The following is a 23,254-nucleotide window of genomic DNA, read 5'->3' as shown; positions in this document are numbered from 1 at the left end:
ACTCCGTCTCATTTCGTCTCGGTGGTACCCCTAATTTTTCTGATTTTTGTAGAAAATTAGAATGTATTGAAGCCCCTGGTTCAAATCGGCATCAACGGACATCTAAAAATTCAAATATTAACATGCGTACAAATCGCAGGAAGTAGTACCAAATATTTTTTCGAGGCGTGAAACACACGTTTATCAACGTTGTATTAAAAAAAAAAAAAAAAAGACAGAAAGAAAGAAAGAAAGAAATTATAGTGACCAATTTGTTTGTCGTTTGACTGTTTGGAAGATGATACAAAGGTGCAATAATAATGAGAAAGAGAAGGTGCATGTGGAAGCGGGTATCTTTGTTTAAAAAACTGAAGGAAAGTTTCATAATTTGTTGAAAGAACTGGTTGTTGTTATTTGTTTATTTATTGAAGTTATATTTGTTATTGTTATTTATTAGAGCTTTTCTGTTTAACATTGAGTAGTGTTCCCACGATATGCAATTTGGTGCAGTCTCATCTGGAAAAGATGTTGTCAAAATCTTTCTCGTCTTGTATCTCATTAAGAAAATCCTGTCTCGTTTCTTCTAGTCTCATGGGAACACTAACACAGACTACATGAGACATGTATCTACACCTTAAGATGACTTCCGAGCCACCATAATGCTGGTGGATGGAGACAAATTACTGTCTAAGAAGTCAGAAGTAACGGCGACGGGAACTGATTTGCTGACCACTGAAATAAACTATAAACCGCCTCAGTGACCTTATTCTTCAATGAAAAAAGGCACAAGGAAGTTTTGTTTCCTAAGGACAAGTACTAAATTACTCTGTGAAATTGTACTCACTAGCGGGTTTAGTGAATGATGTTAGGTCACTACATTGACCAGCATCGTTGTGTCTTCCACTTTAAATAGGGAAATTGAAAGTCTTTTAAGTACCATTCCAGTTGTTTCTCAATGCTGAAGCAAAACCACAAATGAACTTCCATCAACATTCGAGCCAAGAACTACGTGCTTCAAAAATGTACGCGTACTAAGCACGGTAAAAATAAGTTATTTAACGAATATTTTGTTTCAGATATAAACTTAATAATTAAACAGTTATTCAATGTCGTTCTTTTAATTATCTAACAAGCAGTTATACGTACTTGCGTCCAAAATTGGAAAATGTAAGTTGCAACATCAAATTAAATTAAATAAATCTCCCCCAATGATTGTTTTACTATGTATAATTTTTTAATATAACCATTCGTTACACTGTAGATATATATCATCTGATGTAAAATTACGGAACAGTTGACAATTCCTTCATTATAAATTAGCCCTGTTAAATTAAGGAAAATATTATTTTATTTATTTAGTAGAAGTCAATTATCAGAGTACCAGAGTCTAATACCTATAAATATCCAACTTTATCTTATTGTATGGAAATTGTTAGATATGACAGCGTTGATTTCGTTCCTCCTTAGCACATACACGCCCACTTCGCGAGCATAAAATTTTCCTCTACATATTGTAAACATGACGTAAGATCGTTGGCCGACAGAATTGTAGGAGTCTATGTGTAGATACAGTTTTTCAAAATACATTGAGAAATATTATGTCACTGTCTAAAGGCGTTTCTTAACGACTAGTTAGAAAAGCCACTAGCTTTCATATCTATTTTAATCAGATTAAGCATTATATATATAAAAAGCAGTGTTGGGGTTAATTGATAAGACTGAAAGATGTACACGGATCGTTAATGAAAGTGAGTGAGTGTGAAATCTTTTGCTTTCGAGAATTGAACCTGAGACTACGTGCTAATCACTAGACCAGCGGAAAGGTATATATATCGCGTTTGACAATAGTAGGGTCTTTTAACTTGACTGAAGGGTGAAGGTCATGTCAGCAATGCAACTCAGGCGAAGAAAATACGCATCGAAAAAAAAAAAAACCTTGAAATTGGCACACTGTTTTACTCCTGGAATAGATACAGATGGTGATCAGAAAAATGGAAACACCTGAACGAAATTGCAATTTACCAGATTAATATGGTGTCGGGCCACCTTTCGCCTTCAGAACAGCCTTGATGCGACGTGGGATGGAGGCATAGAGGTCGTGAATGGTAGCAAGTGGAATTTTACACCATTCCTCGTGCAGGGCATCGGCCAGTTCTGTGAGAGAGGATGGAGGTGGAAATCGTCGCCGGAGTCGTGTTTCCAAGACGGACCACAGATGTTCAATTATGTTGAGATCTGGGGATTGGGCAGGCCAGGGGAGGTATTGAACTTCATACCGATGTTCCTCAAACCACGCTGCAACAACGCCAGCTGTGTGAATGGGTGCATTATCATCCTGGAAGATGGCGTGATTGTCCGGGAACATCATCCGGACCATAGGATGCAAGTGGTATCCTAAAATTGCGACATAATCGTTGGCAGTGATTCGTCCGCTAAGTGTGACCACAGGACCCAATGAAAACCATGATATGGCGGCCCACAGCATCACCGAGCCGCCGCCATGTTTCACAGTTGGGCAGAGACACTGCAGATCATAAGCTTCTTTGGGCGTTCTCCACACATAAACACGGCCCGTGGTTGGGAATAGGGTGAAGAATGACTCATCCGACCATATCACACGTTTCCAGTCCTCAACGGTCCAAGTTGCATGGTCGCGGCAGCATTTGCGGCGTGCGAAAGCGTTATGGTCCCTGATGAGCGGTTTGGCCCGTGCAACACGACCCCGTAAGTTCATGTCATGTTATTCGCGGCGGACAGTGATTGTCGAAACAGGGTGGGGGAGGTGCTGATTGAGTTCCTCCGTCACTTGCTCCGCAGTGGCACGACGGTTCTGCGTGACAATGCGCTTTAATACCCGGCGTGACCTGTCACTCGTGATTTTCTTCCGCCCACTGTTCCGCTTCCCCGATGTGGTTTCCCCGTGTGTTGTGTAGGTCGTCATCACCTCCGACACTGTCCCACGCGACACATCTAGCACAGTAGCCACTGCCGTCACACTCACTCCACATAACCGCTCACCAACAATTTACCCTCTTTGAAAATCTGAGAGGTCTCCCATTTTACACTACCTCCGTCTGCTGCAGCCACTGGACACTGCTGTTCCACTGCGCCTGACGTAGTATGGAGACCGACCTAACACACCACCACCAGCGGTCCGGCGCTGCGGGCGCCACGACACCACTGCCAACCCATACATCTGACGTGTTGCCAACTACAGGTGTTTCCATTTTTCTGATCACCATCCATATATATATATATATATATATATATATATATATACAGTTCGCGCGGAAAGTATTGACACGACGCAAGTGAAAGCTAAAACCACAAATCAAAAGACACCGAACACATTACAAATTAAAGTTAGAATACTTATGAGATAGTATTTTGTTGAACTTCCTTTCGTCTTCTTGCATGCTTTCAGTAGCTCTGGAACACTCAAGACGAGAGTTAGGAGGGTAATAGGTGGCTAATTGTCCTAAACCTCCCTGATGGCAGCTTCCAGCAGAGGCAATGTAGAGATGTCCATACCCTGTAAACGCCTCTTCATGACAGACCATAGGTTCTCTATGATGTTTAAGACTGGACTATACTCTGGCCAATCTTCAGAAAAATGAGACACAAGCATATTTAAGCCAAGATACCACACTTTTGGTTGTATGAGAAAAAGCTCACATTGCATAAACATTTTTTTTTTTTTTTTTTGCAAAGGACGATTCCAATACATCGTTTAATAGCTCAAAATAGAGAAACTGATTCATAGTCTGGTTTCTAGAGAGAGAGAGTAACTAACTATCCTACATCACTATAACTAAAGGAACCCAAGACCATGATAGTGGCAGGGTGTTTTACAGATGGACATGTGTGCTGAGGAAGGGTGGAATCGTCACCAGGGAGACGGTACATTCGCTGGAAGCCAGTGCCACTAACGAAAAACGTGGCTTCATCAGTCCACAATATTTTCTTTTCCAGTCATTAACAGTCCAAACTTAATAGAGAAAGCCAGTCCTTTCTTACGATGATCCTCTGTAAGAAGGCGTTTCCGGGAGCTCTGTAACTTCGTAGGGACACATTACCAAGCAATGCAGGATTGTTTTCTGTTAATTTCCTAGCTGTTAAAGAAGGTTGCTTCTGCAGCTACTTTTTCATGATCTTTAGCGTTCTTTGAGACACTTTCCTAGACCTACCAGACTTTGGTTTTGGACGGGACATTTTGACTTCTCCTTCCTTCTTAAAACGTTTCACCAAATGCTGTACTGTTCTCAGCTTCAGACCTGTTTGCCTAAAGATATCTGATTTTTTACCAGCTTTAAACAGGACAATCACCCCCTGTTTCACCAGACATCAGAACGCATTAAGGTATCTTGTCACAAAGAAATGAGATCGCAACACACATAGAGCAGCATTAAAATTACATGAAATACCAAAAGCACGTGCACACTCCAAGTAATCCTGGTGACCCACCAGGGCAAATTAAAACTTGTTACTCTACAGCAAGTAACACAACAAGCTGGTGTTTCCTGCCAGTGAGCGACAATACTTTACGCGGTGTCATTAAGGAAGTACGCAGATGGTGTGTAGAAACGAGAAAAATATTGACACTAAGCTTTAGGCGTCAATACTTTCCGCGCGCACTATATATATATATATATATATATATATATATATATATATACAGGGTGGTCCGTAAGTCTTAGTACAGTTGATTATTTTGGAAACAAACGTGATTAAAGCAAATATGACAAGCGGAAGGCGGACTTGGGTAAAAGGAGCTACCGACTGATGCATGCGTGGTGAATGGCGGCCATCTTGTCATCTTGGATCCAGGTTATTTTTTTCAAATGAAGAGGTAGACATGTTATACATCAATTAGCACTGGCTTTTGCAGGGGAATACAGTCTCTTAAGCAGAAATGCGTTATCGTGTCCCGTTCCAAAGTTATGACGCTCCAAAGTTGCCCCAAAGTTATGACGGTTACCCCTGCTCATATCATGGTGTGGTGTGGCATATGGAACACGTCGATCATAGGACCTTTATTAATTCCTGGTACCCTAAATGGTGTCCGATATCTGGACATGTTACAGGAGTTGATGTTTCCGTTGCTTCTCCGCCCTGATTCCACTATGCCGCGATATTTTCAGCAAGATGGTGCCCCACCGCACTATGCGCTGCCTGTGCGGGAATGCTTGGATCTGCATTTTCCTAGACGTTGGATCGGTCGCGGAGATCCTGTGGAGTGGCCAGCCCGGTCGCCGGATCTCACTCCCTTGGAATTTTTTATGGGGACACTTAAACACTTGGTGTGTCAGAAGAAGATTCGGGATGTTGCACACCTACAGGAACGTATTCAGGACGCCTGTGATAACGTCACCCCCGCTGTGTTGTTAGAGTTCAGGAGGACTGGATTAAGAGACTCCGGTTGTGTGTTGCGATGGACGGGCAACATGTGGAGCACATCCTGTAGGTGGGATTTTTGGGGCGTCATAACTTTGGAATGGGACATGATAACGCATTCTGCTTGCGGGACTGCATTCCCCTGAAAAAAAAGTGTTAATTGATGTGTAATATGCCTACTTTCCCATTTGAAAAACTAATCTGGATCGAAGATGACAAGATGACCCCCATTCACGACGCATGCATCAATTGGTAGCTCCTTTACCCAAGTCCGCCCTCCGCTAGTCATATTTGCTTTAATCATGTTTGGTTCCAAAATAATCCACTGTACTAAGACGTATAGACCACCCTGTATGTATATATATATATATATATATATATATATATATATATATATATATATATATATTGGTCTAGGAATTAATTCGTGCGGGTGGACAAGAGATGGCGCAACGAACGGAGCGTCCCACAGTTCCGTGTATCCACACATGTGTTGCAAACCCCTGTCATCGCGTATCGTTCGTAGTATAGGGCACTGGATTAAAGCGTCAACAGCACCAGTTTGTAGTTAAGTGAACATGGCGCAATTTGTGCCTGATAAGTGTTTTTGCGGGGTGTCCTGCTGCATTACTTTAACATGCAGAAAAGTGCGACTGAAAGTCATCGTATTTTGGTGGAAGTGTATGGTGACCAAGCTCTAGCTGAGCGAACGTGTCAGAAGTGGTTTGCACGGTTTAGAAGTGGTGATTTCGGCTTGGCAGACCAAGAGCGAGCTGGACAGCCAAAAAAATTTCAAGACGAAGAATTGACAGCATTGCTCGAGCAGGATTCGTGTCAAACGCAGGAACAACTTGCAGCAGCATTAGGCGTTGATCAAACAACAGTCTCCAAACGCTTGAAAGCCATGGGAATGATTCAAAAGATGTCACATTGGGTTCCACATGAATTGAAAGACAGAGACGTTGAAAGACGAAAAACCATTTGCGAATTGCTGCTTCAACGACAGAGCAGAAAGGGGTTTCTGCATCGAATTATTACGGGTGATGAGAAGTGGATCCATTACGAGAACCCTAAACGAAAAAAGGGCTGGGTGAAACCAGGTGAACCAGGTCCATCACAACCAAAACGAGATATTCACTGTGCAAAGGTTATGCTGTGCATATGGTGGGATATGAAAGGTGTGGTGTACTATGAGCTGCTGCATCCGGGTGAAACTATGAATGGAGAACGTTATCGACGACAATTAATGCGTTTGAAGCAAGCTCTGGCCAGAACACGACCAGAATGGGAGAACAGACATGATAAACTTATTGTTCAACATGATAACGCTCGCCCACATGTCGTAAAACCGGTCAAAACCTATTTAGAAAATGTCGGATGGGAAGTTTTACCCCACCCGCCGTATTCACCAGACGTTGCTCCTTCGGACTACTACTTGTTCGATTGCATGAACAACGATTTGATTGGACAGCGGTTTACTTCTTCAGAAGATATCGAAACATGGGTCTCTGACTGGATCGCTTCCAAGGATGAGGACTTCTTTCGCCACGGAATCCGTACATTGCCTGACAGATGGGCGAAAGTGGTGGCTAGCGATGGAGAATATTTTTCTTAAGGTATTTATGTATTTTGTGTTTGTACTACAGCTTCAATGTGTGCGTACCAACCGCACGAATTAATTCCTAGACCAAATATATATATATATATATATATATATATATATATATCCTGCTCCCCTCCCCCATGTTGCGAGGAACGACATCGGAAGTGTCACTGTTCATCTCAGTAACCCCGAAAAGTATGGATTCGACACTGATATTGATCATTTCCAATCACTTTTATATATCTCCTCCCTCCCCGTCACCCAAGTTTGGATTTAAACAGGATTGAAAGTGTCACTGTTCAACTCAGCGACCTCGGAAACTATGAATTCGACACTAATATTGGTCATTTTCGATCATTTTTATATATATCCTCCTCCCCGAAGTTGCAGGGCTGAATTTGGATTTAAACAGCATCGAAAGTGGCACTGTTCTCAGAGACCTCGAAAACTATAGATTCGACACTAATATCGGTCGTTTTCGATCATTTTTAAATATCTCCCTCCCTCCAACCCTAAGTTACACCATCAAAGTGAATAGATAAAAACATTTCCAGGCCCTGACCTCATCTATGTTGAAAATTTGATCGAGATCGGTTGGGTGGTTCAAGAGATTAAGAGTCACAAAACTAATTTCTGTAATGTCCAAATTTCCTTTCCTTTATTGAAAAAATGATAATTTTAGCATGCTCAAGTTGGTGATGTAAAATTCAATACTTAAAGTCTTAATTAAAAATGAAGGAATACTTTTCGGAAACTCTTCTCCAAGTAAGAAAAAAGAGGAAATTTATGACGTTCAAATCTCTATTTCTTTATTCCGAAAGTGCTCAGTATTGAAATTTGTGAAAGGTGTGCTCTGCGGTACACAATCTATTCATTAGAAAAACTTAATTTAACATTTAAAAAATTCCATATTTCAAGGGGAAAAGGAAGACAATTTGTAGAATACTGTTTCTATAGCATTTTGAAAACTTCCAAATGTAAAAGGGGAAAAAGGAGAACAATTTATACTATATTCAAGTTTCCGGTTTTATTTTATTGCACCTTATTCTCCTCGTACACAGAACGAACACTTCTTCTACTATTAATATAATTTGACGACCATTCGCTTTCTTACAGATTGATTTCCGTTGCTCGCAGTAGCGTTATTGCAGGTTGTTCTTGAAGGGTCAAAACTCTCCGATATAGGTAGAGTTTCACGAATTGCGTTAATATATTATTATATTAATGATTACCTCTCAAGTTCAAGGGGCTCGTGACGGTGACAAATAGCGTCGTTGCTGACGTCCCCATTAAACCCCAATTAATCAATCAATCAAGCTCAGGGAGTCTATAAGCAATCGCACATCCTACCCTCCCCAAATGATGCTCCTGTTTGTGTGAAATACCAAATAATTAGTTTTTCAGATGAACATCTTTCCTTATTTCTTCCTGGTTAAGAGTAAATATTAGTCTGTGCGAAGTGAAATTTAGTGTCCCTTTTAACACCGAGTTTACATGAGACCTGGACCTACTGCTTAACGTGGAATCCGAACCACTTGAGGTTGCCCGGGAATCGACCATGGGTCTCCCACACCGAAGTAAACGTTAGAAACAAGAGGAGAAGAAACGATGATTTTGTTTAAGATTATATATGTTATATATATGTTCTAAAGTACTATATTACATAGCTGTGATTTAGTTATAAATTTTATACATTCAGACATGAACTCCCTTGGCGAGTAAAATAAAGACTAAATAATAATAATAATAATAATAATAATAATAATAATAATAATAATAATAACAATCTATATTGACAGGATTCAAACCCATGTTAAAATGAACATTAGTACACGAATCCGTTAAGTTATCTACTAGATCAAGAGTACATGGCTATTTGCCTCCTATGTTTGTTTCCAAGAGTTCAGTCTGGTATCAGGTAGCATGCCGGTTTTCATCATGGTTTACTATTGTTTTCTACATGTCACTTGAATGTCACGCAATGTTCCGATGGCGCGGTGGCTCAGTGGTAGAGTGTTCACCTCTGGTCCATGGGGTTCCGGGTTCAAACCCTGCTCCCGCCAAGTGAACATTGTAGTGGACAAACACTGTGTGCGTGGGTTTCCTCGGGGTTGCCCCGTTTCCTCCCACTTTCTTCATTCCACCATTTCATTCATTCCTCATCACCACCGTCTCCTTTAGCCTAACCGGCATAAAATGTAGGACGTAAAACTCAAAAATTTCTTTTCATTTTTTTTTCCGAAAAATTGTGCAAATGTTGTTAGTCAACCCTAGGTTGAGAATTTTAAGAAAAGCTATCTCTAATTAATATGTGTATAGGGGGCGGGGAAGGAGCTTAAGAATTTTTAGCATTCAACAGATCCTCGAAACTGATCGGCGTAGAAACTTCAAATTTAGCACATATGCTCTCCTTGAATCCTTGACTTAAGGACAAAGTGGAAAAAAATCAGGATTTTTTTCAAAAAAATCATTTTTGTTGATTTTTTTGATTTAAATCGATTTTTTTGATTTAAATCAAATCTTTTTCTTCGTATAATACAAGTCGCGAACTGAAGAAAAAACTTTAGGAATTAGTATTAAATGTTAATTATGTCATTTAAGTGAAAGTATTGGGTTTTAATTTTGAATTAATTCCCAATCGTTAACCTATTGCAATCCCAAACAATGTTTCTTAAGCATTAAGGAAAAAGTACATCAACATGACACTTTTCTTTTCACGAAAGTTACTGATATTTGGCAGGGGCATATTTTTAAACAATTGGAACTAGCTAGCGGCACGAAATACATATAAGGTACATAAATTTCGCCTAAAATTAACTAACTAACTCTATGACCTATGGAACCCGGAGGTTCAATGCCATGTTCACAAAAGCTCCCCTGACTTCTATCCTTAGTCAACTGAATCCAGTTTCTATTTTGTATTCTTATTTCTGCGAGATCCATCTTAATATTGTCTTCCCATCTGCACCTAGGTTTTCCTAGTGGTCGTTTTCCGATTGGACTTCCAGTTTAAGCTTTGAAAGCGTTCCTACTTTCTTCCATTCTCGCTACATGTCCTGCTCACTTGAGCCTCCAAGATTTGATGACCCTAACAATGTTTGGTGAATGGTATAAATTATGCAGTTCCTCATCATGAAGTTTTCGCTATTCCTCATTTCCGTTCCTTTTGGTTCCGAATATTCGTTTCAGGATTTTGTTCTCAAATACTTTCAGCCTGCGTTCTTCCCTCAGCGTAAGCGACCATGTTTCACAATCATACAGCACAGCAGGCATAATTATCGTTTTATATATTTTAAGCTTCAAATTCCTTGACAGAACTCGCGACGATAAGAGATTTTGAACTGAATAATTATACGAATTCTTTACAGGAATTTTCTGCAAGAATTCCAAAATAAAAAAAATCAAGATGATCAGTTCCAGGAGAAGAAACACTTGTGATTGTTAAAAATATGTTTTATGTGACGTGAAAAACAGTTCAAATGCTAGTTGTCCGTGCTTTTAAGACATCTATACATAGCAGGCACGTTTTCATACTTTTCTGTTGGCTATTTTATTTCCTCTGACAATTTTTCCTGCACAGGCGCGGCAAATTTTCTGCAATCACATCGCAGATCGCGGCATGTGCTGCAATGGGGTCAAGTATCCACTTTATCAAAAGTATTATTCGATATTTTAACGCATCCAAAATTTGTCATGTTACGATCCCGAGGAACTTCTATGTATTTAGTAAAACATAAATTTCGCTCAAAATTTTAAAATCTATTTTTTTTTTTTTGTTTGTTTCGTAGAGGGGATCGGACCCCTCTAAATACGCCCCTATTATCTGGTAACAAACAAATAGACGTGGATACAAAAGAGTTTTCATCTTAAATGTCCATGGTGATTTCCCCGTTGAAATAGAAATTGTAAAACCCTGTGTCACAAAGAGAAGAAAGCAGGCTTCACCCGTAACCCGTTCAAACGGGATTTTCCCTGATCGTTCCCTACATGATACTCGTTTTCATACTGTGCTTACATACATTTGAGTCTCATTGTATTATGATTATTATCTTCCATAATCGAAATAACAGAAGAGAAACGGGATTTTACTTACTTTCACTTTAAATTAATTCATTTCGGTATTTGATTTAAATCAACGATTTTTATTTAAAAAATCAAGTGATTTAAATCTTGATTAAAATCGTGATTTAAATCAGACTGATTTAAATCAATCCACCCTGCTTAAGGATAAGCCGGAGTTCTACCAAACGCGTTTTCTTCGAGTTTTACCTAGTCTCTGAAGCTCTTGGGCTTGGGAATAAACTTTAAAAATTATGCAAATGCTCTCCTGGAAGTCGAACTCCAGTCTGAGGATGACGTGAAGTTTTATGAACACCTATCACGGGAAAAGAATAAATGAATTGTAGTGTATCTACCGCTTTAAACTGCGAATAAACAATTTGATTAAGTCTTGACCTTGTGGAAAGTTGCTTTATAAGCAACTTTGTAAACTTTTAAAGAAGTCCAGCAAAATCGAACTTAGATCAACAAGTATTTTAAAACTAGAGAACCTTCGTATATATATATATATATATATATATATATATATATTTAAGATATTTTCCGTATACGTTATCCTTCCTGTGAGAGGAACAGGCGTTCTGGTAGTACATAAATACAAGCAAACATACTAAACAGAATACACTGCGAGGCACAATCTTGTCATATCCAAAAGAATGACTTGTGATCAGTGATGAAAATTTTCCGATTCATAAAAACATAGTACGCTTATTCCTACATCGTTGTTTAGTTGAGATGTGAGGTGGAAAATTTTCTTCTATATTTTTCCGGAAAATTTTCTTCTATATTTTTCCGGAAAAGTTTCCGTTCTTAACAAGTATCAGTGATTAAGTAACAATTCGTCAGTATTCATAAAATTGATTGAATTCATAGGCTATATAAAAATGTTAAAAGGGAAAGATCGTTTAAAGAATCTGAAAATTTTCATGGCTTAGACAATTTTCAGTACGATGTAGGAACAAGTGGAACAATTTTTCATGAATCGAAAAATTCTGTCCTGTACACTGATGAAAATTTTCCGGAAAATTTTCCGATTCATAAACATATACTCCACTTATTCCTACATCGCTGTTTAGTCGAGATATGGGGTGGGAAATTGTCTTCTATATTTTTCCGGAAAATTTTCCGATTCATAAACATATACTCCACTTATTCCTACATCGCTGTTTAGTCGAGATATGGGGTGGAAAGTTGTCTTCTATATTTTTCCGGAAAATTTTCCGTTCTTTAACAAATATCAGTGATTAAGTAACAATTCGTCAGTATTCATAAAAATGATTGAATTCATAGGTTATATAGAAATGTTAAAAAGTGAAAGATCGTTTAAAGAATCTGAAAATTTTAATGGCTTAGACAATTTTTACTACTATGTAGGAACAAGTGGAACAATTTTTTCATGAATCGAAAAATTGTCTGTCCTCTACAGTGATGAAAATTTTCCGGGCAATTTTGAAACGGAAAATTTTCCGATTCGTAAAAGCATACTCCACTTATTCCTACATTGTTGTTTAGCCGTGGTGTGAGGTGGAGAATTTTCTTCTATATTTTTTCGGAAAATTTTCCGTTCTTAACAAATATCAGTGATTAAGTAACAATTCGTCAACATTCATAAAATTTATTGAGTTCATGTATAGAAATGTTAAAAAGTGAAAGATCCTTTAAAGAATCTGAAAATTGTCATGGCTCAGACAATTTTCAGTACTATGTAGGAACAAGTGGAACAATTTTTCAGGTTTTCCATGCCAAAGGCGCATATGCTAACCGCTTAGCAACGAAGGAGCTCGCAGAGCAAGAGAGAGAGAGAGAGAGAAAAAAAAAACACTGTAAAATTTTATTTCCCAACTTGGAATAGAAAATTTTCCGGTTCCCGAAAGTTAATTGGAAAATAATAATTTGTTGCTGACTAACTTTCCTCTACTGAAATTCAATTGTGTAGCTCTATGTACAGTTAAATATAGTGGAAAATTTTCCACCTAACATCACTATACATAATATCCAAAATTGCCAGGCCTATGAAAAGTGTTTTCCACTTGTTTCTACAAAGCAATAAAACTTTCCGATTCACAAAAAAGTTGTTTTACTTCTTGCTTCAAAATGATGAAAACTTTCCGACTCATAAAAAGTTCTTCAATTTTTCCATATAAGGCAGAAAATATTTCGATTCATGAAAAATTGTTTAACTTGTTCCTACATAGTACTGAAAATTGTATGAGCCATGAAAATTTTCAGGTTCTTTAAACGATCTTTCACTTTTTAACATTTCTATACATGAATTCAATCAATTTCATGATTGCTGAGGAATTGTTACATGATTACTGATATTTTCTTAGAACGGAAAATTTTCCGGAAAAATATAGCGGAAAATTTTCCGAAATGGAAAATTTTCCACCTCACATCACTACTTGTGATAGAATACTTAAAAACATCTTAAAAATATAATGTTGGTGTTTTTACAGTTCTTCATGCATCACGAGTTATATTAGAAGGGAAACTAACTAATTAAGGACTTAAGTTTCTACATAATATATAATAAGTAACATGTAGCCTAATATAAAGTAGTGTTGATGATGTTTGTGGTTGTAGTTAAATATACAATAGAAAATAGTGTAATTTAAAAAGTTGTACGTAATATAGATTGGTAATATAAAATTGAATTAGTGTTGTTATTGGTATCTGTATTGTAATTGCGTATATGTATACATTTCTTATTGATTCGAAGTAATTTATGTTTTAATAATAGCATTTCAGATTGTAATGTTTATTGCATTATAAAGATGATTACAATGAAAATTTTAGGATGAAGTATATTTTTCAACTCTGCCAAAGGTATCTGGGTTTCAGTCAACCCGGGATACAGACTGCCTTGATTACGAGACGTTTCAAGTCGAAAAAGAACGAAAAATTGAAAAGAATAATAAGAGACAGGAGCACTAACGGTTGCGTAAGACGCCAGCTCTAGTAGTGTGGGTTGTTAAGTTAGGTCTTGAAGGGCTAATGACTCGATTCTACAAACGTGGGTTATTCAAAAACAGCCATAGTGAAAGTGCATCAAAACTGGCGACAATAGGGGAAAGTGGCGAACCGTCCGTAAATATGAAGAGGACGGTGCAAGGTTGATAATTGGGATGTGATATTCGGCTACTGGTACTGAGAGCATTGCTTGTTAATCTCTTTTTCTTATTGGTCTAGAAGCTTGTGGATTTTGCTTATGAGAAGTACAGCACAGTTTTGATGCTGTGATGAGAGTTTTTATTCTGATATAAAGCTGATCATAGTCTAATTCTCTCTGAACTACTGTCACCCAAAACTTCCGCTAATAGGTATAACATTGAAATTGAAACAAAAATATCGAGGCTATAAGCTAGAGATGTTGTACATGTTTTCGCTTTTGTTCATTTAAGCTGAATTAAAATGTTTTCGCTTTTATACATATAGACTGAAAAGCAACTATTATTCGTTGTTTAATTGTAAGTACAGTTACCTATCGTTCATATAAGTAGTCCGTAAGCGACCACGTCACTTTGGTCTGCCATATTATTGCTGATGTGAACTTAAAACTGTAAGAAAGGAAAAAAAAAATCCAAGTGAATTCAATTTAACTGTTTATTTACTCAGGCCTTATATTAATACCTAAATATTAAAGAAATGATTAATCATGGAAGTTGAAGTAGCAAGAGGCAGAATCATGGTAATAAGGAAACGGAAAGAAGGGCTACTGCGCATTTTCAGATATGCAGCGTGGTTACTTATTTTGATACGATGTAAGCTCTTCTTCAAAATAGATAGTTGCTTTCTCTAATTTTGTATTACTTTTATTCCGAGGTAAATTGCTATTCTCACACCTGTGTATTAGATTGGTGCGAATGAAATGTCCAATATGACGTTTGTGAGAAACTCCTTCAGCAGTGTATTGGTTTGTCGAATTTCATTCTGGTAATAGCATTGCAAAATAAGCACCGTGAGCATCGATCAACATCATATTGGGATGAGGTCCTAAGTAACATAGTGGAAGTCAACATTCGAAACGTCTTCGTGTCATTGCAGGCGAGTTAGGTATACTTTATACTACTGTCGTTCGGCGATCCGTGCGATTGATAAGGTGAAAAGGTTGAACTCGTAAGTATACCTAACTCGCCTGAAATGACATGAGTTGACACTAACCAGTAAGAATCCCCGTCTAGTGGTGTACAGTTGCGTCGTGTTTTCACTTCAGATAAGAAATGAGTCTACTATGACAATCATAAACGGTCAAAACAGTGGGTGGATCATGGTTAGCACGTATAGATGATGATTCCGGTGTGGTGGTGTATGGTGTGAGTGATCCATCATGCCATTCTGACGCGAGACTCCATAAAATTAGCCGTAAACTTACTCGTAAGTATTAAGAAATGTTTAAAAGATATTGTGTCCCTATGTTGTACAACAATATTTGCCCATTTGTCGCGCAAAGGACGGAGCAGATTCACTATGTGTTGCATTATAAAACTCTTTCTCACGTACGTATCCTCGACATTTCTCCACTGACAACCACCTCTTCAACATCTCGATCACTTCTTGGGAGGGAGGTGAAAATTTCTTCGCATTGTATACTGTAGACATATCGGCCGGAATCCAATCATTTGCTAAGCGATATCAAAGTGTGTAGTTGCAGACGGTGACTATCTTGATTAATAAACTATAGTGGTTTTCATTATTTTGGCCTTTGAAAATGATACACCTGGAGTTGACATTTCACTCGTACCAACCTAATACGTTATCGTTACTGTACGTGTTTTTATTAATTAATTTTTAGAGAGAATAATTTAACAATGTGCATTTCTTCTCTATTACTTTTGTTCTAATTCATGAATATCCATGTACTTGAATCCAAGAATATCTATGTATCTTTCGACATGGAATTTTGGTTCCGAAGAATGAAATTAGATGTAAAAGCAATAAAATCGTCGATGATAATAAAGAAGGAGTGGACTCAGTCTACTTCACTGTTTCCATGTGACTCAAGGCTTCAGACCTGTCTTTACTTACACGAATTTTCGAAAATCCAGATCCAAGAGGTTTCACGAATACTTATCCTGTTATGGCAACCTCATTTTACTTACAACTTAACAGAGGATTATATTTTTTAAGATTTAGTATCACCTTTTCATACTGTACTAACTGCAGTTTTAAAATGACATAGCAAATTTGTAAATTTGTCAGTAGAAATTGTATTAAAATGTCTGCAGTATATGTAGGTGACATGTGCCCCCCTTTATTCTCGTTAACCCTTTAGGAACGGTTTTAGTGACACGTAAGGCTTTGTATGTTTAAATGTCACACCAGTCTCGAAATATATATATATATATATATATATATATATATATATTGAGTTTGCCGTGAACACCAAGTCGATTAATATGGCTCCAATCTCACTTTAAATAGTAGATCCTGTCACATATAGCCTTAGTGCTGAAATGAAACATTAAATTTCAGTCAGCCAGTATAGTGCGTAACATCTGTTCTTTACAAGATTGAACTTCAGTCAATCAATGTAGTGTGTACCATAATGTCTGTTCTTTCCTAGATGAAGTTAGTATAATTAAGATATTGAGTAGTATGTAACATACGTTTTCTTTTGGATGGTAGTATATTTCACAAGTAGAAAAAATGTTTTGGCTAAGCTAATTCTACAAATATTTGAAAGGTATGTAATATCTTTAAAACATAGATATTAGATTCTGTGGGCTATTACCGAGAGATAATTTCTTTATAAAGAGAATTTATGTCTAGAGACATTAAAACCAGTAAACTAAAGAAGGTTCATCTTGACTTGTCACTATAATAATGTTACCATAATAACAAATATGTTACAGTTGTTCACCATAAGCTTATTGCAAGTACTCAATATTTGATTAAAGGTCGACACATTCTTCAGCTGTTAAATCAAATAAATGGAACGAGCTTTAATACTTAGGAGAACAGATCGATTATTTATGAAATATTGGTATCGTAAATGAATTCCCTGAGACTGAATATTCTGTGGGAATTAAAATGTTATACTATATAATAAGGTAATTGGGATTTTTGCAATCGACGTACTGAAACTGAAATAGCAGAAAACAAACGAGTAGGACTATCTATAATCTTCGTTCAATTAAGTAAAACACAGACTAGTTACTAACATTGTTTCCTTCAAAATTTTTCGAAAAAGTATCACCAAAGTGAAGAACTGTTACATAGTCTGAACAAAAATCAGTCATCTACGAGATAAAATACAGTTATGAGAAATAATATAAATAGACCAAAGGAATCTAAAATACATGTCAAAGAGCGCCATAGAGAATGAGGAACAAAGCACTCCTTCCAGGTTTCTCAAAAAATTTTAAAGAAATACGAGAGAGTAGTATATCTAAAGCCAAAAGTAAAACGCTAAGAGTGAATTTTGAAAATATTTTATTCTCTTCAGACACCCAATACCTAACGAACAAGCTTGTTAGAGAACAAATAGCACACACAATTGTCGTTCGTCAAGAAATATACTCAACTGTTCGTTCCACAACAGGTCATATTATCACTTGACAAACAGTAATTGCTTTTACTTTTATTTTTATGTCCGTGACTAACGTTCTAAAGAAAATCCGAGGAAGATTGGAAGTGTAAGGATTACTCAGAAATTAGAATGGGAAGTAAATTAAGTAATTGGTCATATTTTTGTTATTCCTCCACACCGATTGAAGTTATCTGCGATTTATTATTTTTTCGTTTAGGAACTTGTACAGAAGGCAATATGTGTTGCAACTGAAACACAGAAGGAATGGGACAGAGTTCCACTAAAGGAAAGAATAGCAACGTGGATGAGAGCTGCAGATCTTATGGCAACAAAATATCGACAGGATTTGAATGCTGCAACCATGTTAGGGCAGTCGAAAACAATTATACAGGCGGAGATTGATTCAGCAGCTGAACTTGTTGACTTCTTTAGGTAACACAAGCAGTTATAATGCATGTACACTGTGCTAGTTACGTAAATTAGGTTTCACTTCTTTTAAAAAATGTCTTTTTTTTTTTTTAAATAGTGTTTAATCCACAGTTGACTTTAATTACTAAACAAATATTAGTTAAATGATATGCGATCAGTACATGAAGTCTTACCTACATTATTTGTGTCTTTCGAAACTAAAGTATGATTTTAGTGGAAGTGACTTTTAATACTGTAAGATGTTTCATCAATACTGAGTAATCTATAGTGGTAATAATAGCTAGTATGTTAATCGAATATGAATTACAATTAGTCTTGAATACATAATTACCGTATACACCCGTGTAAAGGCCCCATCTTTTCCCCCGATTTTGTCTTCATGTTTCAAGGATGGGGCTCTTACATGAGCTTTTTGAATCAGCTTTTTCTTCGCGACTGCAAAATTAATCAAGGGAAAGGCCATTACATAAAAACTTTTCTCTTTTTTTTTTTAAGCTGTGGGTGGGTAACAATAACATACGGATTTCAGCAAGCTGCATATAAAGACATTGTGTATATCTACGTACAGAGTGAGGTACCAAGGGAGAAGGAATCCTGAGCAACCCCACTTTAAATCGCACACTGAGTCGTTCCTCAGTACGCTATGTAATTCCCCCTTATTTAATACTATATCGATCAAATTAACTCGAAGTTGTAATTTTCAACACAGTCATCTGAAAATTTATATACTATTGTATTGAACCCTGCAAGTTTTTTATGCGCAAACCCCCTGTGGGCACTACTAATTAAATGCATGTTCAACTTTATTAAGAAGGTTGGTACCTCAACATCATAATACCTCTGCTTTGAGACGATAATTCAATAAATTTCAAAAGAGGAGGTTCCTTCATGCTTAGGAACACTACCTTCTAACAGGAAAGATTCTTGTCAAAGAGTATCGTAAGTTTCTTGCTTCTCTTTAATTCAAAAAAGAAATAAATATTTTACAAACACTATTAATTTCAATGGCACAAATAATAATAAAAAATCTGTCCCAACAAGCATGTATACGAGTGTATATATATATATATATATATATATACGCACACAGTAGTAGGCGGCGGTTTATGGCTGATTTCGCCCCTATGGTCCCTAGTCCGGGACAGTGATCTAGGGGTACCTAGGACCATCCGTCTATATTTTGTCAGGGGTACCTTGTCCCAGCCCCTAAATTTTGGCAGCGGTACCTAAGACAATTTTCCTTAAATTTTGGAAATTGCCAAAACTAAAAATTTGGTATGGTAGCATAGAACCAGGGTATGTACTTCTGTAAGTATATTTGGGGTCTATCTCATTCTCTTTCGTGGGAAAAAAATTGATAACAGTTCAAATTTTGAAGGTTTTAGTCCTAAGTTATCCTCTTTCAGAAGCCTTATTACTTTATATGGCTACATGGGTGTGTATAGGGGTCCATACCGTTTCATAAGATAGGGCTCACCCCTAAATTTCGGGCGTAATACGTAGGACCACCCCTTGTAAGTTTTGAAATTTCAAATTTAAAAATGTAAATTTCGTAGGTTTGTGACTTAAGTTATGATCTTTGATGAGATCTTATTACCTTATATGGTTATATGGGTGTGCACGTGAGCCTATTCCCTTTCATAAGGCATGGTTTCATTGGTGCATTTCTCTTAAATTTTGAGAGGGGTGTGTAGGACCATCCCTAAACTTAGGAATTGTAAATAATAGAAAAAAAAAAACATGATTGCTAAATATTCGCTACGACCCTAATATATACGAGGACGAGTCAAAAAATATCTACACTTTTGTCATAACTTTTTTTTACATTGCGCACTTTGTCCTCTGTCCACGCATATTTTATTGTTATACTGTTGTGGTAATGCTGTGTAAGTGTGATCTTAATTCTTCCATTTTTCTTCCTTCTGTTGCAGATATATCATGGCTGCTCCATTAGAAGTTTGCACCAAAGAAGAACAACGAGCAGTGATCCGATTCCTCTGGTCAGGGGGTATCAAAGGACAGACATTCATCGCAAACTATCATCGCAATATGGGAGAAGTGCACTATCACGTAAAACTGTGTTTTTGTGGCTCGAGGAGTGCAAAAGTGGTCGAACAAGTGTAACGCATGAAGTGGGAGCAGGACGGCCATCAACCACCACTACAGATGACAACATTCAGCAAGCTCGAGACATGGTTCTGGCGAGTAGGCGAATCACTATCGATGAGGTAGCAGCTGCTTTTAACATCAGTCATGGCTCTGCCCAACAGATCATCCACGACGAGCGCGGTTTTCATACTCGTAAAGTCAGATTTGGACGTGCAAAATGCGGTGCAAAAGTGGCTTCACGACTAACCGAAAACCTTTTATTTGGCAGGAATACGTAAGCTCGTTGAGCATTGGGCCAAGTGCATTGATAAGGAGGGAAATTACGTAGAAAAATGACGTGCATCATATAATCCTAGCTTCATGTAAATAAACTGTAGAATGAAATGTGTAGATAATTTTTGACTCGTATCATTGTAGATTTGGGTGGTCCGTCTTGTTCCCTTTTATGGATAGAGAAATTCAAAATTTTGAAATTTTTGACCTGATTTATTCCCTTTGATGAGGGCTTTATGATTATATATATATATATATATATATATATGTACAGGTGTTTTTTCCTTTTCATAAGGCATGGGTGCATTGATGCACTTCTCTTAAATTTTGGAAGGGACACATAGGAACTCCTCTTAAATTTGGAAACTGAATAAAATGAAATTTGGCAAATGTTTTCTAAGACCCAAATATACACATCTGTAATTTTTATTGGTTCCGATTATCCCTGCTATGGATAAAAGAATTACCTAAATATATGCGTAAGCAATATATCATACCACATGGCAGCTTATTGGCATAATTTATCTTAGATGAAGTTTTATCACGTTATTTTGTTATATGATTGAATACAAGGGTCTGTTCTTTTTTTATAGAACATTTGTGCGTTGATGTTCCTCCTCCTGGGAATTTGGAAGAATACATATATTTTTGTTCTAGAGAATATTTACCAAATTTTATTTTTTAATGATTCCTAAACTTAAGGGGTGGTCCTATATATTCTCTCAAATTCCTAGAAAGAGGAGCATCTTCGCACAAATGTTCTATAAAGGAGAATAGACCTTTGTATCCAATCATATAACAAAATAACATGATAAAACTTCATCTAAGAAGATAAATTATGTCTATAACCTACACGTGGTACGACGTATTGCTTACGTTTATATCTTGGTATATTTTTTACCCATAGGAGAGATAATTGGAACCAATGAAAATTACAGAAATGTATATTTGGGTCTTAGAAAACATTTGTCAAATTTAATTTTATACAGTTTCCAAATTTAAGGGGTGTTCCTACTTCGTAGAAATTTAAGAGGGAAGCATCAATGTTCCCATGTATTATGAAAGATAATGGGCTCGTATACTGATTAATATAACTATGTAAGATAATAAAACCCCATCAAAGAAGATAAAATAGGTCATTAACCGAACAGGTGACCGTGCTGATGTTTGGCAATTATGTACACAGAAGGAAATAAGCTGGACAACACAAATTTACGGTGGAATCTACAAAACCAATTTACCAATTTTTGCTGTCTGATAATTCCCGAATTTAAGGGCTGGACCAAAGTACTACTCCCAAAATTTAAGAAGGGTCCGCCAATGTTTCCATATTTTAAGAAAGGAAATAAACATTTGTATACATATGTATAATCATAAAGCCATTATCAAAGGGTATAAATTAGGTAAAAAGTCTCGAAATTTTGAATTTTTATACCCAAAATATGGAGCAAGGTGGGTCACTTAAATTTGCAGTGATATATATTAGGGTCGTATATATTACAATTCCCAAATTTAAGCGATGGTCGTACGTGTTCCTCCCAAAATTTAAGAGAATTGCATCAATGTACCTATGCCTTATGAAAGAGAATAGGCCCCTGTACACACCCATATAACCATATAAGGTAATAAGTCATCAAAGATAATAAATTTGTTAAAAATCCTCCGAAATTTACGTTTTCGGCAATTTTTTACCCATGAAAGGAAACGAGATGGACCCTCAAACTTTACAGAGGTATATACCCTGGTCGTATACTACCGTACCAAATTTTTAAATTTGGCGATTTCCAAAATTTAAGGGGTAGTCCTAGGTACCCCTCCCGAAATTTAGCGAATGAGCCAATGTACCTTTATCTTATGACACGGTGTGGAACCCTGTACATATTCATATAACCATATATGGTAATAAGGCTTCAGGAAAGAGGATGAATTGGGTAAAAAACCTCCGAAATTACAATCTTTGGCAATTTTTTACCCATGAAAGGTAACAAGGTCGACTTCGAAACTTACAGAGGTACATGCCCAGGTCCTACGCTAGCATACCAAAATTTAGTTTTGGCAATTTCCAAATTTAACTATACGCCAGGGACCATGGGTCCCAAGATAGGGTCCGTGGGGGCAAAATCGGTCATTAACCGACCCTTACTACTCACATACCCAAGCCCATGCCTTCACTCCACACAAAATCACTAGCAGGCAGTCGTTTCTGTTCTTTCTTTTCATCAAATGAAGAAAAATTCTTCATTTTCACTAGAGACAAAATTACTTTCCCAGATGCAATCGTTGAATATTCTTGTTACTTAAAAACTTCATTGCGTAATATTCTCCGAAACTGTCTTCTGTACTTACAAGAAATATTACAGTTGCTTACGTTCACTGACGATGCACGCTTCAAACGACCTCCATTGTAGTTTCTCCTGCCCCTGTATTTAGTCAGTTTCTGTAGCAGTGCCAAAAAGCTGTTTTAAATGGTTTATTGACAGACATCCAGTGGCTGCAGTATACTCGCCAGTCTCCCAGGTATTACAGCCGTGTCTGTCTTTCCCTGATGCAGTACATCCTTAGTATTTTCAGCCAAGTGACTGCGAAAACCGTCGAGTACTAGCAAAGAATATAGGCGAAGAAGAGTTCCACGACACTTTTCCCATACACTTCGGATCCAGTCAAGAACAATGGTATTGTCTATCCATATTGCCCTGTACACAAACAATAATACCTGGAGGAAATTTAACTTCCGTTAACATTTCTTCTTAAAAACTATATACGAATGAAGGTTCTTAATAAATCTTAATACTCTCTGTTTTTCAGCACCGGTCGTACGAATCGTCACTGACTTTTCCTCCTTTTTTGTTACAGTGTAATTTTCAGGCAGTTCAAACCAA

The 23,254-nt window shown here is 37.1% G+C and overlaps 1 protein-coding gene across 1 annotated transcript in view; it reads left to right on the top strand.

The window, feature by feature from the left end:
- The window catches only part of P5CDh1 (delta-1-Pyrroline-5-carboxylate dehydrogenase 1), a 183,244-nt gene that overhangs the window by 59,503 nt on the left and 100,487 nt on the right, over positions 1-23,254 (top strand). The window contains exon 5 of the mRNA XM_081740093.1: positions 17,782-17,996. Coding sequence (XP_081596219.1) covers positions 17,782-17,996 — 215 coding nt within the window. The remainder of the gene's footprint in view (positions 1-17,781; positions 17,997-23,254) is intronic.

The sequence above is a fragment of the Thermobia domestica genome, chromosome 15 (assembly GCF_964235325.1).
Source record: "Thermobia domestica chromosome 15, izTheDome1.hap1.1, whole genome shotgun sequence".
In the NCBI taxonomy this organism is placed as follows: Eukaryota; Metazoa; Arthropoda; class Insecta; order Zygentoma; family Lepismatidae; genus Thermobia; species Thermobia domestica.
The sequence above is the reverse complement of the archived record's forward strand: the minus strand, read 5'-3'. Positions and strand labels throughout refer to the sequence as shown.